At 41.8% G+C, this 18236-nt stretch overlaps 1 protein-coding gene across 1 annotated transcript in view; it reads left to right on the forward strand.

Moving 5' to 3' along the window:
- exoc4 (exocyst complex component 4) overlaps positions 1–8279 on the forward strand; it is a 317782-nt gene extending 309503 nt beyond the window's left edge. Inside the window, exon 20 of the mRNA XM_080754095.1 lies at positions 7661–8279. Within this exon, the coding sequence (XP_080610221.1) occupies positions 7661–7898 (238 nt within the window). The 3' untranslated portion in view covers positions 7899–8279. The remainder of the gene's footprint in view (positions 1–7660) is intronic.
- Positions 8280–18236: the final 9957 nt, after the last annotated feature.

An 18236-nucleotide genomic window follows, 5' to 3' on the forward strand; every position in this document is an offset into this window, starting at 1 on the left:
GGTACATAGTTGCTACAATGTAGATGTGATAGTCGATTACTGCTGACATATGATTTATGGTTATGGTCAACCTGTTCCATGCTCTTTCTCAATATGTCTGCAGCTCTATGTAGTATTTGCCTGTCAGAGAGACCTTGACTTGGCTGTGGTGTTTCACAGTCTTCCGTAGAAGATGTTGTCTCTTCAGGCTTATCTTGGAGTTGTGCAGCTCTCATTGCCAATCCCATGGGCACACTTTCAGAGCATATCAAATCAGACTTTCCAGCTCGTTGTACAAATACCAGCCTGTCTTTGTAATTCTGTAAGAGCTTTTCTTTCAGTTTCCAGGATGCAGTTTTAGTGTGTTGGACCGTCTCATCGTCATCCCCAGACCTCAGTGTGTTCAGTATGTCATCATAACTCCCAGTCAAGGAGTTGAGTGTTGTCACTTTCATTTCTTTGGAGAAAATAGTTTTGTCAATGTGTTCGGTGAGCTTAATAAAAGCTTTGTCATAGATACTGGTCTTCTGTTCTGATTCTTTTTTTCGTCTGGCAGCTGCTATATTTAGTTCAGAGATGTAGTGTTTCAGGCAGCTTTTATGATATTTGGCATCATATGCAAAGAGATCCGGATAGGAGAGCATCCGTAGATTTACAACTTCATCAAGCCTTTCTGATGCTGCATGAAGGACCTTGTCTCGGGTACTCTGACCTGTACCAGTCATAATAGCTGTCAGAGGTTCTGGTCTTGATCTGTCTCTCCCACAAATAAAACAATCCCTTCGTATATCAAACGATATTGTATCAACCCTACTCAGTCTTCCTGATGAGACTGATGCAGGTGCACTCTCACTTTCAACATCTGTAACTTGTTGCTCACTGATATTGGTCTTACTGGAGTACTTTGCTCTACATGATACATGATACCTTTATTTTGAATGAAAGTATATCATCTGTATATGGAGACAGAGTTTTGTGAACATCATCATTTCTCTGTTGAGCAACATTTAGAATACGTTGAAGGCCTTCTGCTGTGGGCTTTTTGAGCGGTGGTAGACCGCTCCATAGCATGGCCGTGTGTGTATCCGTGTATGTATCCGTGTATCCGTGTGTGTATGTATGTATGTATGTATGTGTGTATGTAGCCTGAACTACCACTCAGTGACCAGAGAGGGTGCTCTTGTGTCTAGTCTGAGCATCAACTGCAATATTCTCTCTCTCTCTCTCTCTCTCTCTCACACACACACACACACACGCACACACACACACGCACGCGCGCACACACACACACACACACACACACACACACACACACACACACACACACACACACACACACACACACACACACACACACACACACATAATATCTATGTTGTTGGCAACTTGCACTATTTACAGTATTGTTACCAGTGATACAAATTAAGGCACTGTTCTATTTTGGTGAAACAGTCCATTGTGAATGTATATGCTAATACACTGGTTCCCAAACACTGCTGGGACCCATTTAAGAAGATGTGAAAACAGCAGATCTACAAGCTCACAACACGGCGCAAAGCGAAACGTCGTGAGCTTGTAGATCTGCTGTTTTCACAAGTTTGGGTCCTGGGCAAATGTCTAATTTCTCTTTTGGGTCACAAGCTAAAAGGTTTGGAAACCACTAGCTGGGCTAATGGACAAACTAACATTAAGCACTTTCCATCAGGCTAATTAGCCATTTGATTTGGCAAAGTCCTTCTCGTCTTTTTACCATCCAATATTTGCAACAATTTACCTGTCATTTTATGAAGAAACCCACGTAGGAAATAAGATGCAGATGGAGCAGGTGGAGTCAAATACTGTAGTATAACTTCTCGATTCTGGACAGAACTGAATGCTGTTAACCTTGAATGCTGGATAACCTTGAGCATCAAATTGCTGAAGCTATAGGAACTCAGCCAGGTGTGCTAAATCATCATTAGTAGTTCTATTGCATTTCAGGTCTTCATTTTCTCTGCATTATCTTGAAGTTGCATATATTTTATAAAATACATTATTTATATATATATATATATATATATATATATATATATATATATATATATATACACATACAGACAGACAGACAGACAGACACACACACACAAAATTGTCTCAAGTTTAGGACATTTCATACATTTTGGGGACTTCTACTCATGTTAGTTTGTTCCACCACTGATCAGTCAAAATAAAAATAAAACTGTATTTCCCCATGTGGGACACCTAATATGTTTTGTGCCATAACTCCATGAGTGTGTAAGCTAACTTTACACAATTGGTATTGCTGGATTCAGCAGAACCACACCTTTCCAACGAGCACTCATGTGTGTTGATATGGCAAACCATGTCAGAGTCACTACAAAGTAAAAAGAGCATTCTACATAGATTTACATTTCCGCCTATTGTAGGTATGTGTTTAAATGACTGTATCTCATACTTCCATTCAGATATTGACTCTCTGTCTTTTCTAGAATGTAGAGGGATGTCCTGACTTCAAGTGTGCCAAGTTTTAAAGCTCTCAGACATTCCATTGTGAATCTACATGAGTTTATATGCCTCAACCCCCAGACGGAGAGGCTTCTTTTTTTGTTTGGGGTGTATAACTTTATATATCAATTTCACCACTTTTGCAGTAAAATATTTTTATACAAGAATCCATTTCATGTATGGGAGACCTTAGAGATGAGGAAAAACTATGTTGTGTTTGGTCCTAACTCCGGTAGGGGTATCTCCAATTTTTTTCAAATTGTCACTAGCCTAATTCTTATTTCAATCTTTGTTAGATATGTTACTAGACACCTTTACAAACACATTGGTGAAGAAATCGTTTGGTATGGAATTTATTCACAGGTTTTATTAATATCCCCTGAATATTCTGGGATTAGAAGAAGAAGAAGTAATTTTTGAATCTATCTGTGTAACCTAAGGCAGAGTTTTAGAGTTCTCAAATTCTGCCCGAACCTGACCCGACCCGGCGACTTTGGGCCGGGCCCAAAATGCATCCTAATTAGTCTATTACCCCCAGAAAATACATTTCAACTGCCCCTGGCAAATGGCAGTGGATGTGTTTTGAATGCAGCTCTTAGTGAACTTTACTCAGGTAGTTCAAAACTCAATGGAAAGTGTACGTTTTCTGGATGTTTCGGCCATTTTCTCTGGAACAGAAGGTCCGATCTGCTCTGTTTAAAGCTGGTTGGATGCGTGACTTTGAGGACATTAAACACACAACGACGCATTTTCGAGGCCTAAAGTGCCCTCCCCCCGCCGTTTGGGGACCCTCACCCACAGGTTGAGAACCACACTGACTATCTGTTTACGCTCTAGATCCCTTCATTCAGGATGCAATGCACGATTCTCTCTCTCTCTCTCTCTCTCTCTCTCTCTCTCTCTCTCTCTCTCTCTGTTCTCCAAGCACTCCTGGATAAAGATCCATTAATTCAGCACACACACACACACACACGTGCGTGTGCGCGTGTTGGGTTTTGTCCAGCGCGCAGTGTTTCATTAGGAGTGTCTCAGCAGTTTGTGGACGCTGTGGATGTGTTTTGTCTCAGGTGGGGGGACCCGGGTAGGGGGGGATGGGGGGTCCCCCCCAGAGCCTCTTTCAGGACAACAGGAGCTGACAGGAACAGTTGTTAATGTTTCCTCTCTGTCTGCCGCGTGGCTCCGCTTGGTTTCACTGAGGAGGACACAAAGTGAAATAACTACTGAGATACTTTTTGCTGTCTCTCCACCTTCACCTCCCCCCCATTACCACCATAGATACTAGGGGTGTAACGATACATTGTAATAGCTATTCGATACATATCACAATACATGGTTGACGATACAATACATGGACTATATTGGTTCCTTCATGGTGATACGATACGATTCGATTCAATGATTTAAAATCGATATAGTAACTATTTAGCAAAGAAATTAAATCTGTGTGAAAGTTGTGGATAGTACAGGGAAACATGTATTATTATGGATATAAATAAGTAAACACAGTGGTTATCTACCAAATACATGGTCATTGTATATTGACAACCTGCACCTTGACATGAACCCAGAGATTACACACATTTATCGATAGACCAGTGTAGCTATATGGAAAGGAAAAGTAATTAAACCCCTCCTTTTAAATTGTTCTTCTTAAAAATGCTAAATACAATGCATAAGTAGGTAGTATTGATACAATTGATTCGTTGCACTGCCCTGAGGCGTCTTACTAGTATCTATTAGATACTAGTAAGACGCCTCAGGGCGAGGTCGCACCAATTCTTGTCCATCTGGCCGGTGATGTATATCGGACCAGTTACCCATATATTGAGACCCCTGCATGATAGTCGACAATGTGATGTCAGAACATGACCATATATGGGCATTACCAAATTTGGGAATTCCCAGATATGCGCTTAATATTGATGACATCGGGACAGGGATCTCCATATATGGGCATAAAACTGACAAGGACATCATTAATTGGCAAGTGTGACTCGGGATGACATCAGCGATGTCAGGGCATAAAAGGGACATCAAGGGACATCAAGCCATTCTGTTAAGAGTGGTTCCCCTGACATCACAGTAACATCAGAGTATGATGTCAGAGCGACAAACCCATAGAACCACAGACAAACCCATAGAACCACAGACAAACCCATATAACTACAGTGTCAGGCGTGACGACAGACAGACAGAGATAAGCGGACAACATGTGCCGGTTTTCATAGTAAACATGCGACCTATGGTCACAATGAAACACAAGATGCTTCAGGGCAGGAGCTCAAGCCCCCTTTTTTGTCTATGTGTGCACGTGCCTGGTAACAACTGAAAAAAAAAAAACGCTGCCAGTCAAAGTGACTACTGGCCAATCACAACTTGTCTTTTCCGGGACTTATCAATTGAACAGAGCTTTATTGGCGTATGTGTGACGCAAGCGGAAGCGATTCACACGGAAGCCATGCAGATTCCCTTGGTGATTCCTCGATGCACATGCCCCAGAGCCCATGGAGGCGTCTACCTTTCATCAAAGAGGCGGTGCCATAGTTTTGTACTTTTTCTGGTTTTCATGTGTCTAGGAGGTTGACAGCACTTCATTAGACCCCCTGGTGTGGTTGTTATGAGCAATTATGTATTCCCTTTGTTTGATGCCTGTCATAGATTGGAGGGGGGGAATGTGCTTGTTTACACACAGACTCGCCTGATTGGCTGAACCACAGTTACCGGGGGATATACCCAGGCTTTCCTTTCTTGAATGAAATGACTGGAATCAAAATGGCTTCCCACATGAAGAAGGACGAATTCTTGGGACAGAATTAATTCCCCAGCGGATTACTCGTGGCTCGTGGTCAGTGGACACACACTTGCAATTTCCCAGAATTGCACCTTCCTAGTTTGTGTTGCTGTTGTTGGTCATGGCTTCCAGTTCCCACCTGATGTTGTGTGGGAGTTGTGACTGCTCCAGTCCGTACTGAATTACTGCTAGTTTGCATAATGTCTTCAGACTAGGACTTGGGTCTAAGATGTACAGGTCAGCAGGTCTGAGGATGATATAATCTCCCACCATGCAACAGCACATCCTATTCATCCCAGCGGGGCCATTTCCTTTGGGCTCAGCCTTCTTCCAGGAGAGGGTCTCTGGGTTGAATTTCCACAAATCATTTAAGGCATACTTATTGTAGCCACCAAATACGTAGAGCTCTCCATTGTTGACAAAGGCTGCATGACCGTGACGTTGTTCTGGAAGAAGCTGTGCAGAAGGTGCTCTCAGCCAGCAGTTGGTCTCAGTGTCAAACACTCTCATGATGTTGTTGTTGAAAGGAGCTGCGCCCCCAAACACAAACATCTTTGTGCCCATCATGGTGGCAGAGTGACATATTGTACCAGGAGGTGGAGAACCTCTGGTGGTAATTAAAGACCAGAGCATTGTGCTGGTGTCCAACTTGTACACGTCGTTATGGTATCCAGTCACATCGCTGTATCCTCCATGAACATACATGACCTTCTCCAAGACAGAGGCTGAGTGGCCAGCCCTCGCCTCTGGAACCGTTCCAGAAACCTTAGGCTTGAGCCATCTGTGGGTGTCGATATCAAATGCATAAAGCACGTTGCAGTACTCCTTTTTGTCATCATTATAACCTCCCCAGATGTAGATGATATATTCTATCAACACAGCTGTGTGGTTCCAGAGATTGGGTGGAACTTGAAGGTGACATTCTGCTCTTCCAGTTGTCAACTTCCTCCAGCGTGAAGACACAGTGTTGAAGACATGAACATCAATCTGTTTCTTGTCGTTCCTGGTCCCTCCAAATGAGTAGACTTTGTCTCCCACGGCGACAGCAGCTTGACCACGTCCACAAGGTCCTCCGTTCAGACGCGGAATCCAGAAGAACATTTCTGACAGATAGATCTCCTACAAGGTTTATTCTGATTCTGATTTCCGTGTTGTTATGCATAAGAATGGAGTCCTATTGTGTGCCCTATTGTGTGCCCTATCACTTATATTGGTTCAGTGGCACAAACATTGCACGACGTTGGACCAATCGCACAAAGCTGATGCGTTGGGCTGGCCAATCAGTGAATTCAAAATATTGCATGGGCTAAAAACGGTCCCCTCAAAACTGTAAAAAGTGGATAACTGATCACGTTTCATCACTAAATGATAGTTTTGTGGGGCTGTTTTTAGCCCGAGGAAGGTTTTTGGTGCAAAACACATGCTTGCAATAGATTCAGAATCATGGGGAAAAAAACGAATGTGACCCCTCATATGCTACTTAAAGCAGATTCATTTTTAGCATTTTTTTCCCCTGTAGAGTAAAGTTAATGGGACACCAACTCTAGCAGCTGATAACTCCAATTTAGCTGTGTCTCAGGAAGGGTTATCATAACAAAATGTTATCTACAGATATAGAGATTCTCAAAAATGCCCATGGACTATATATGTGGGTATTTGACAACACTTGTTGGTTGGTGGTGACGGCGGCACAGTGAACGCTGCTCCCTCATTGGCTAAGGGCCCTGCCTTTGTACTGTCAGCCACATACAGACAGACAGCAGCGATCACCCTACTCGCTCGCTCTGCTTCAACTTCAACTCCTCTCTCTCTACAGACAGTACTATGATATCTCTGCTGTCGGGCCGAAACCTCCTAACTCCAAAATGTTCATTTTCCGGAAAATGAGCTCAAGTGGAGTTAGGAGGTTTTGACCAAAGGGCTTTTTACTACTTTTCATTGGTTCAGTATTATTTTAACCAACACACAGACGTAAAGGGTGTTCAATAGCACATATTTATGAAAAAAAAAGAGAGGGCCAATCGGGTGGGCTGGTTTGGCAGAAAGTGTGGAGTTAGGAGGTTTTGTCCCAAGCACTTTTTACTACTTTCCATTGGTTCAATATTATTTTAACCAACACTCAGATGTAAAGGGTGTTCAATAGCCCTGATTTATTCCAAAAAATCTAAAACTTCAAAAATGGAGTTAAGAGGTTTTGGCCAGACAGTGACGATATGCTGATAACGTTTTCCCCTCTCTCTCTCTCTCTCTCTCTCTCTCTGCTGACTCTCTTCTCTCCAACAGACTATATGCTGACGACTATATGCTGACGACACTCTCTCCTCTCTCTCTCTCTCACAGACAGTACTATATGCTGACGACACCCTTTCCTCTCTCTCTTAACAGACAGTACTACGAGATGCTGTACAACACGGCAGACGAGCTCCTGAACCTGGTGGTGGACCAGGGCGTGCGCTACACAGAGCTGGAGTACATCAACGCGCTGTCGCTGCTGCAGCGCAGCCAGACGGGTGTGGGCGACCTGGGCACGCAGGGAGTCCGCACGCAGCGCCTCAAGGAGATCATCTGCGAGCAGGCCGCCATCAAGCAGCAGGCCAAGGACAAGAAGATCACCACCGTGTGATCTTCCCCAGGCAGGGGGGTCCCCAAATGATTTTGGGGGAGGTCCCCAGATGATTAGCTTAATGTGCAACTTTGTTTTCTCACTCAACAGTAAACAAACCTGTTAAAGTTAAAGTGACAATTTAACCCATTTAGACCTCAGGCCGATTCTAAAAATGCCTTCAAAAGCCCGACCTAAGTTTTCAGAAAATGTTATGTTGCTATATAGGCTACTGTACATAGCAACAAGAACAACACAATGTGTTCTTGTCCTGAATAGGTTAAGGACTTTTTAATACCTCTAAAATGGCCAAATTGTCAAATATTAGAGGCAAAATAGCAGATCTACATGCTCACAACGCCTCGCGTTGCAAGCATGTAGATCTGCTATTTTCACATTAGAACCGTGTTTGATGAAATGTAATGTCTCAACTCTTACAGCTCAAGATGTCTGTCAGGGCTGGGGGTCCCCAGTTCACATAATGTGGTCTTGTTTCTGTTTGAGGTCAATGGTATTCAATTCATTGACATATAAATATAGCAACAAAAAAACATATAAAAACACTATATGTACAGAGTAGGGTAGGGGGAGATGGGGGTGGGGGTAAGGCAAGGGGTGTGCTCACTTCTCGCCTGTCTATGGGAGAAGTGATAACTACCTCCGCCTCTGGCCTCCTGAAAGGTGATTTTTCAGTGTAGTTTTGAAGGAGGCCAGCGAAGGGAGCGCTCTAGATTAGTCTGTACCGCAACCCCACCAAAAGTAATCATATTTGAACTGGGCGGGGGCACTCTGATAGCATAGTTATTCTCAAACCTGAACCAAGTGGACCCTTACAGGTCCATTTGGTTCCATGTGTACACGTCCAGAGTCCTTGAAATGAAAACAAAATAAAGATTTGAGAACCACTGCTCTGGATCGGAGAGGCGTTGAGAGCTTGTAGAACGGTTATTTCCGGGCAAATAGGTTTGGTAGAGGTAAACAAAAGAGCAGACCAAGATTGAAAGGTCATGTTTACTAAGTATCGACCATTTAAGTGGTTAAATGTGTGAACATCTGCAACTCAATGTTATACAATATGTAGAGGGGGTCCCTGCTGTATCTCCCTCTCTGCTAAGGGGTCCTTGGCCTGAAAACCTGCATTACAGAGTGTGCCATGTGGTCTCCTGGCAGCCCCCCTCTGCCCCCCCACATGACAGATGCCTCATTAACTCTCTCCCAGCCATTTACAATAGGCTTGTGCGCCTATACTGCCAGGAATTTTATTAATTTCCAAGTTAGCTTTAATCTAACCCAACAGGGATCATATTGTTGAAGAATGTAGTACTAGTACTATCCACTAGAGTGTGCCCAACGATAATCTCCTAGAGTCTGGACTAGCGAGTGGACAGCAGTAGACCCATAATGGCGGCGCCCATTGGCGGCCATTATGTCTCCCGGTCCGCCTTACGGGAGCTATAAAACACGATCCGAACGTCGTGCGCACGCCATTTACACTCGTTTTTGCTCTTGAGTGACCAATCTGTCAGTCCAGCCATTTTTTTCCGAATGAAAATCGGTCTAAAAATGGTAAAGTTTGATAAGAAAAACGTCAACATTCAATGCTGTAAAAAGGCCCATTCTATGTTATGGCCGAACGACTTCCGGGTTACGTCATCGATGATGTCACTTCCTTCGAATATGTAACTTTAGACTAAAATTAAGCTAGAAAGGTCATTTATAGCTCAAAAAATGTCAAAAAAATACCAAAATGATCAGAAAATGATCCCCAAGGCGACGTTTGGCGATCTGGCTGCCTCACCCTCCTCAAAATGGCGATGGAAGGCGATTTGGCTGTGAACTAGTTAAACTGTCTGAACGAGGGACTATACTTTGTGCGCCTGCCCTGCCATCATGTTGAATGTCCGTCGCGAAACCGTTCCCCCCGCAAGGATTATAGTCTTTAGGCTGCAAAAATAGAATAAAAAGTCTAGTTTTTTTTTTTCTTTGGGTTTGATTTGCGTACTTTGTTTGTCGGGTCCGTGTTGTCGACTTGTTGATTTAGTGAGTCTGATAGAACACGTGCTGTGGTGTCGCAGGGTTTAAGCGACGGACAAACATTGAAAATGTACAACACCTGTCCCTCTAAATCTGCTCTCAACAGATGGGACAGAAATGGAAGGAAATAATAGTATATTGTATATGTCGGGTGGAAACCATGTCAAAAAACTATTTCTTTTCAGGATTCAAATGTAAAAAAAAAACTGCAATAGTAGCAGATCTACAAGAGCTGGTGGATCTGCTACTTTTGTGAGACTCTTTGGCAGTGGTTCTCAACCTCTTAACAAATTAAACATTGTCCAAATTGTCAAATATTAGAGGCAGAAATTATGTAAATAGCCGATCTACATGCTCTCAACGTCTCGCAACACGAGGCGTTGAGAGCATGTAGATCTGCTTTTTTCACAATAGAACCATGTTATACAAAATGTAATGCCTCAACTCTTAGTGCTCGTCAGGGTGGGGGGTTAAATATGTCCCCAGTTAAATATGATTATTTTGGGGGTTGCGGCCTGAAAAGGTTGAGGAGAACCACTGCTCTTTGGTATGATGGCTTAGGGCATGAAAAAATATATATAAAATACGGAAGATTAGAGCGAGGATATATTGTTGTAATACACGTACAGCATGGCTTCCTAGTCCTTGATATTAAGAGTTTAACTTTCAAAGCCGAGACACAGAGAGAGAGAGAATGGAAATGTTGTGGAGGAGGAGGAGGAAGGCAAAGGCGTTTTGTTAAACAGATCATTTGTCATACGAGCTCCACTAAATTGACACAACTGTAAATCACTTCCTCACCGCGCCGCACTAAAAAAAGTGCTGAAAACTTTAATTTGAGCTCCGCTAAAATTGAACACACTCAGACACACAAACACACGCACCATAGCGCACGTGTGCACACACACACACACACACACACACTCGCACTGTAGCACACACAAACAAGAGTCACAAATCATTCGGGCTGCGCCGCATCGCCCCGTGCGCGTGTTCCTTAGTTCATTAACTCGGGAGAGAAGTACTTAACGAGGGAAGGAGAGGTGTGGGAAACGAGAGAGAGCTTGTCAATAACGAGAGGAGGACCCCCACCCCGGCCCCCGGCCCCAGGCCCCTGGCCGGGCCCCGGGGAGACCCCGCGGAAACATCCATCATAATGACAACAGCCTGGATCGATGGCGTCCTCCCGCCCTCCCTCCCTCTCTCTCGCCCGGCCTAACGCTCTGAGATGTACGCTTAGTGTAAGAGTCTGGAAATGTGCTTAGTTCAGCTGTTCCTCTCAGTCCTCTGATGGTTGTTCATGTCGTTGCGGTCGGACAGAAACCTCCTATCGCCATGTCGTTAGCCTCAAAGCGTAGCCTCAGGGGATCAGTAGCATTTCAGGTTTCTGATCCGTTCTGGAGCGGAAACAACCATGTCAAGTTGTAGTCATCAGCCGGACTACACTTTGGAAACAACCTACGTCATGTCATCAGCCGGACTACACTTTGGCCGGAAAGATCAAACCGGAAACAGTTTTAACCCAAATAATTCCCTGAGCTCATGGGCATCATTTTAGGGCCTCTACCCAATAAAACCCTTGATGCGGCTTATGAATGCCAGGCTTTCCTTTCCTGGAAACCCTGGCAAGATAGATGGGACAGGCCAAAATGTATTTATATGTTTAACCAATCTTGATTTCTTTCACATATTTTGTCTTTGTAAAACAGTTAAGTGACATGGTTTTGTACCTGTACTGGAAACCTTTGCACAACAGAAAGGTGAAGCTCAAAAACACTCAAAAGTAGCAGATCCGCAAGCTTGTAGAGCTTCTACTTTTGTTGGCTTTTTTATTTGAATCCCGGAAAAGAAAGTTTTTGGACGTATGAGGTGTCCACCCGACAGAGGCGGTATAAAAGTCAGGTAAGCACATCGCGGGGACGGTGATAACGCCTCGTTTGTATTCCTCACGCGACCGAGCCGTGCTGCAGGCGAGATCAGATGCTGAACTCTGGAAGGTCTGATCGCCTCTGCAGGCTTGACGAAGTATAAATTGACCTTTGAAAGGTGATATTTAGTTTGTTTAAATAGTTGTTGAATAGCTCCATGTTCCAATTGTAAAATGTCCAATAACGTTACTTTGGGAATGCCGGTTTTAGGAGAGTGGACTCATCGTGTGAAATTGGAAACAAAAATGCATTTTGCTGACAAAATTGGATTGATTTTCTTTTAATTCTCCCTCTTGATTGGATGAAATGTGTAACCCACCCGAAAATGTTATTTTCTGTTTACTAAAGAGCTAAAGAGACCGTGAACGACCCTTGTTACTGAGCAAACACTCTATAGCGATGATTACTATTCAGAATTAGGCATGTGCTGTAACACAACGATTCGCTCAATTCACCATACGATTCCAATCACGATGCTAGCTTAACATTTTTTTTTCTCATCTCCTCTTTTCAATACAGCATCAAATGACTGAAAACTATTTTTTTATGAATTCTCTTACAAAGATGCAGTTTTTTCCTTCTTTTTTGGTGGTATTTCTTTTGCATTGTAATACATTTTTTGTATTAAATCAATTTATATTGTCACTGGTTTGAATTGATTATAAGTCGTTATGTGCCTATTTGGAAAATACGAAGATTTAACCTTTGAACAATAAACCTTTTTTGTTTTAACCAAAACAAAGATCACTAAAATCACCTTTTTAACACCTCCATTTACGTAACGCAGTATGTGTGTACGCACAGAGCTCTGCAGGTCTGCTAACTGCATTTAAACTGCTTTATTCGTTATAAAGACATGTTTTATTTTGCACATAATCATAGTTGTTCGCCCATAAAACGACTTATCTATCAATTATACACCCCATGAAGCCTTGAATTAATAGGGGATTATTTGTTTCTGTTTGTGTGGATTTCCTAAGCCAATAATTTGAAAACCCGCAGAGACTCGATCACACAATTATTGGCTCAAGAATGCGACATAAACAGCTAAATTCTCCATGAATTCAAGACTTCCTGGCTTGTGATATAAAATAAGTCATTTCGTTTTTTTGGGGGTGAACCTTTAAGTGATATATATATGGGTGTTTATTTTTGATTTGTTGTAATATCACATAATAAGTGCGAGTTTGGACGCGTCCGAATGACAAAGAAACAGTTGTGAGAAGCTCATTCGTCCTTATTTGCAAAACATGTAACGATCCTCTGCGGCTGTCACCCTGCATAGAGTGGAACACGGAGGATTTGCCAATGTAAACACTATCTCTCTGGAATAATAAAAACAGTCACTCATGCCAGTGTTGTCTGGAGTTGATATCTTTTTGCACGACGCTGCCAACAGAGACATGCTGGGCCCCTGATTCAGCCTGGGAAAAAGAGTTGGAGAGGCCCTCATTGCACGCTATAGAGAGAGATCTCTCTCTATAGCACTGCTGCTGCTACTCAAAGATTTGCCATTTCAGATCATGACAAGTGACAAGCCAGTGGGCCAATTATTGTACATGATTTATATTTCGTTGTTGTCGGATGAAAACCATGTATGTCCAAAACCGTTTGTTTTGTATTTATCATTTTAAAAATGATTTAAACGAGTGAAAACAGCCGATCTACAAGCACACAACGCCTCGCACCGCGAGGCGTTGTGTGCTTGTAGATCTGCTGTTTTCACTACTTTTGTGCAACGACCTTGTATGATGAAGCAGGGCTTTGCTTTGCGAAAAAAATGTATACATTTAGATACGAGGTTTCTGCCCGACAGTGACGATTTACTTTGTTGGCCTCCCAGCCGCCAAAATGGAACGAAGGCCGACATTTTATTTATTTATTTTTTCCCCTAATGGCTGGCCTGGACCGGCCGGGAATGAACCGGTCATTTGGGAGTTGTCCCATTTTTCCCAATGGCCAGCACGTCCCTGGCTGCCAACATTACAGTGCTGCAGTGGGCGGAAAGTAACTAAGTACACTTACTCAGAGTACTGAAATACATTTTTTAGGTATTACTTACTTTACTGGAGTATTTCCAATAGTTTTTCAATACTTTGTACTTCTATGTTCTACTCCACTACATCTCAGATGAAAATACGGTACTTTTACTGCACTACAATTATTTAGTTACTTTGTAGATTTTGATTATTATTACAAAACATGCTAACCACTTCAGCCCTACCCTACAGTATATTCATTCAGTAATTTGGCTATTTGAAAATAGCTGATTGATAAGCTCACAACCCGCCACGTTGTGAGCTTGTATATTGGCTATCTACAAGCTGCTTGATTGTAGATGGCTGCAAGATCTGCCATTTTCAAAAACATTTGTTTTAATACATGTTATACTTCAACTGGGACATTCTGCATAATGAATACTTTTACTTTTGGTACCAATACTTTTGCACTTTAAGTACATTTTGAATTCAGTGGTTTAATGTAGAACTTCTATAATTATGAATGCAGAGTATGTCTACACCGACTGCATTAGTGATACTTTTACTTAATGGAGTTTACTCACCCCAGGGAGACTTGAGTTCAATAATATTGTTTAGTATTTATCGCATTCCTATAAGACAAAAAATGTGATTATAGTAAATGTTCCCCCATTGATTCCGGATGGGGACCCGAATGCATGGCCCTGGATGGGGAAACAATCAGGGTACTTTGATTATAGGTTACTACTATAGGCCTAATCAAATTGTTGTCTAACCCTAACCCTAAACCTAACCTCAGTAAAACTATGCCTAAACCTAACCCCAACCTCAGTAACCCTGACGCTGGCGAGTAGCCGACGCTGGCGACTGTGGCGGGTAGCCGATGCTGGCGAACGGAAAAGAAGCGCTCCTTCCTCCACCATCTCCTACGTTTGGAATAATAGCATACCGTAGAGCATCACAGCGGAAGTGGTTTCCTGGTGCCACTTAAAATCTCCCATTCATTTTCGCCATAGACTTTTACAAAAATATTTATAACAATTATGTTAAGCCTCGAACCAAGCCATCCAGGATGGCAGTGAATCATGACCATACAGCTTTTGTTTCTATGAAAAGAACATTTTGAAAAATCGCTAAACAAAGGGTAGTTATTAAATGTAGTATATCAAATAATGTAATATTAAAATATGTTTTCACATAGAAACAAAGGTTGTATGGTCATGATTCACTGCCATCCTGGATGGCTTGGTTCTAAGCTCAACATAATTGTTATAAATATTTTTGTAAAAGTCTATGGCGAAAATGAATGGGAGATTTTAAGTGGCACCACTTCCGCTGCGATGCTCTATGTGTTTTCTATTGTTGTTGGGTTTTCCTAGAGTCTAGTTTTATTGCCAGCCTGCTTTTGATATCCAGCCTGTCTGGTCATTCATGTTTTAATACCAGGCGGGGGACACAGTTTATCCAGGCTGCTGCTGATCAAACTGAATGGAGTACACAAAGTAGTGGAAATAGGACAGAAATAGGCCTATCAATCCGTGCGAACAGACAGAAATGAAGTCCATTTGACCACAGTTCAGATGACAACTCAGAAATATAAGGAGGTGACGAATAGTGAGAGGAAGCATCCTAAAAAAGCTGAAACACTACACTTACTTACTTACTTACTGGAACAGTAACTAATCAGTGACAATAAAGACAGACTCCACTTAGGCCTGTATAGTAACCTGACTGCGCCAGATAATGGCAGCAGTGCGTATGCCTGGCTGTAGGGCGGTAGCCTACGCACTACTGCCACCAACCACCATCTGGCGCAAGTCAGGTTACCCGTATAGCACTTACTTGACCTAGCCTCGAACGCCATGCAGTCTTATGCAATGGTTAAACTGTAATTTATATTAGGTTATTTAGACCTCAATGACCTTTTATTGTATTAAACTGTTTAGTTTAATGCAAGGTTCATGGTTTACTTCATCCTACTGAGACACTACACTGTCTCTATGCATTTGATGAGTGTGTTTACCTGGCTTAAAGGCACTCTGGATTAAGAGTGTCTGCTAAATTGTAAATATAGAGCCCTATCTTACAGACATTAGATCAGAACTATTATTGTTAGTTTAAATATAGAGCCCTATCTTACAGACATTAGATCAGAACTATTATTGTTAGTTTAAATATAGAGCCCTATCTTACAGACATTAGATCAGAACTATCATTGTTAGTTTAAATATAGTAGTCTGGTAGGAAGATAGGCCTCCCGCGCACCCGAAAGATATATTTTTCTAACCTACCTTTTTAGAATCCTTAAGGTGTCTAGTTAATGAATTTTGATGTTCCCAGATCCAATTATTGTCCCATATATGTTTTTTTTTAACCATATGTTGTGTCCGTCCTGGACTTTTGGGTGTGAAAACTAATAACTTTAAATCAACATAGCTCCTGAACCATACATCCGACAGAAACCATCCACCCCATTTTATGTTCGTCTTTGCAAGATGAATTGATTGACATGAAGATTTGCCATGGTGCCATCATGTTTAGTGCATTAAAACCCAAATAAACACAACAAAAAGTTAAAATTCGCCTAAACTGGATCACAACAACTCCTCCCCCATACACCCTATTGATATATTTTTCTAACATTTGCATTTTTACAATCTTCAAGATGTGTAGTAAACAAATGTTGATGTTCCCAACTTGAAATATTGACACATGTATGTTTATTCTCGCATAGTGTTTGCTATAGTGAATCTTTGCAAATGCAAAAAAGAGAATGTAAAATCTACACAAGGTCTTAACTATACATTTTTCTGAGACAAAGGTCCAATTTGTCTGTTTCATTTTGGCATGAGGCATTGAGGGAGATGGCTAGTGACATAATATGTACATTTATGTATCATCAGTACTCAAATAAATTCTAAAATGCAGACAATTCAATAGGCGGAATTGGGCCAATTCAATACAAATGAAGGAGTTTATGTTTATTTTTTTTATTTTTTTTCAAATTGTTAATATGAATGCATTAGGTGCTTGATACACACATCCCATCCCCAATTCAAAATATAGTGCCAGGTTTTAATTTTGCCTACAGTCTTGGATATCTGCAAACACTTAAAATATACATGAAGTTTTAATTAAATGATATGCTTAGACAAATTACCCTATTTTGTTTTATTTTGGCATGGCATGTCATGCCAAAATACCATTTCATGCCAAGATTTGATTCTAGACAACCTCAGGTTTCCAATGGAACCAACCTTGTCATGCTACCTTGTCTGGCAGGGGGGGATAATGCCTAATGATTCAAAGATAGACAACATTTTGGCAAGGGATAAACGGCCATCACCAATTTTCAAAAAGACCCTGGTGCTTTCGCCTCGATTTATGTGAATGGAAACGCGTGAAAGCCTGCCCTGTACAGAGATGCCAAATTTAGGACAATCTCATGCAGTGTTGGGTAAGAACCATGCAGTTTTTTTTTTGTATTCAGTACAAATATGTAATTTACGCCTATTGTAAAAATGTTTATCTGTTTAAGACCACATACTGTACTTTCTCTATAGGGGCGGCATAGCTGAATGGTTGGGGAGCCCGTCTGGGGAACCAGAGCTCCTGGTTGTCCCAGGTTCGATTCCAGGCACGGGTAGCAATGTTGATCTGTGTGGAAGAAAATAGATATCTATCTATCTATATAGACCACTGCACTGCAACTCAACTCAATTAACACTTATGTTGCAATGATTTTTTCTCTTCAATGTCTCGCGTTGCCATGGTTACCATAGACTTCCATGTAATTGTGCAAGTGTGTAAAAACTGCACGCCCATGCCTAGATGATGCACCACGTGTGTAGATGCTGTTCACAGCTTTCAAACAAAAAAATCCGCTTGGAAATCCGTTCAGGCATTCATGATTTATCAGCCATTATGTTTTCTTCAGATGTAAACAAACATGGCTGCCATGTTTGAAAGAATGGGTTGGTATGGGGGTTAAACATGCAATTTCGCGATCGCGATCATGCCTAATACATTTCTGGAGGTCAAAAAATTTTTTTTTGAAAAAAATATTTTGAAAAAAAAAAAAAAAAAAATTCAAAAACGGCCCAAACTCGGGGTTGGCACAGCACTAGTACCAATACAAACTCGGGAAACTCGGGGTTGGCACCATATGTGTTAAAAGCACATTTCTAATGCACATTTAACATGACCACATTGACCAGGTCACCCTGTACAGTTAAAAAAACAACAAAAAACAATGTAATATAACATAAAATACCAATAGCATAAAATACCAATGAATACCAAAATAAACAAAAGCAAAACATAAGCATGTAAAGGAAAATCATGGACTGCCAGGGAGGTCTTTGATAAAGATGAAATATCAGTCGACTGGGCAGCTCTGATGTGTAGGGGCAAGCTGT

Source organism: Nannobrachium achirus, assembly GCF_963921795.1.
Source record: "Nannobrachium achirus genome assembly, chromosome: 23".
In the NCBI taxonomy this organism is placed as follows: Eukaryota; Metazoa; Chordata; class Actinopteri; order Myctophiformes; family Myctophidae; genus Nannobrachium; species Nannobrachium achirus.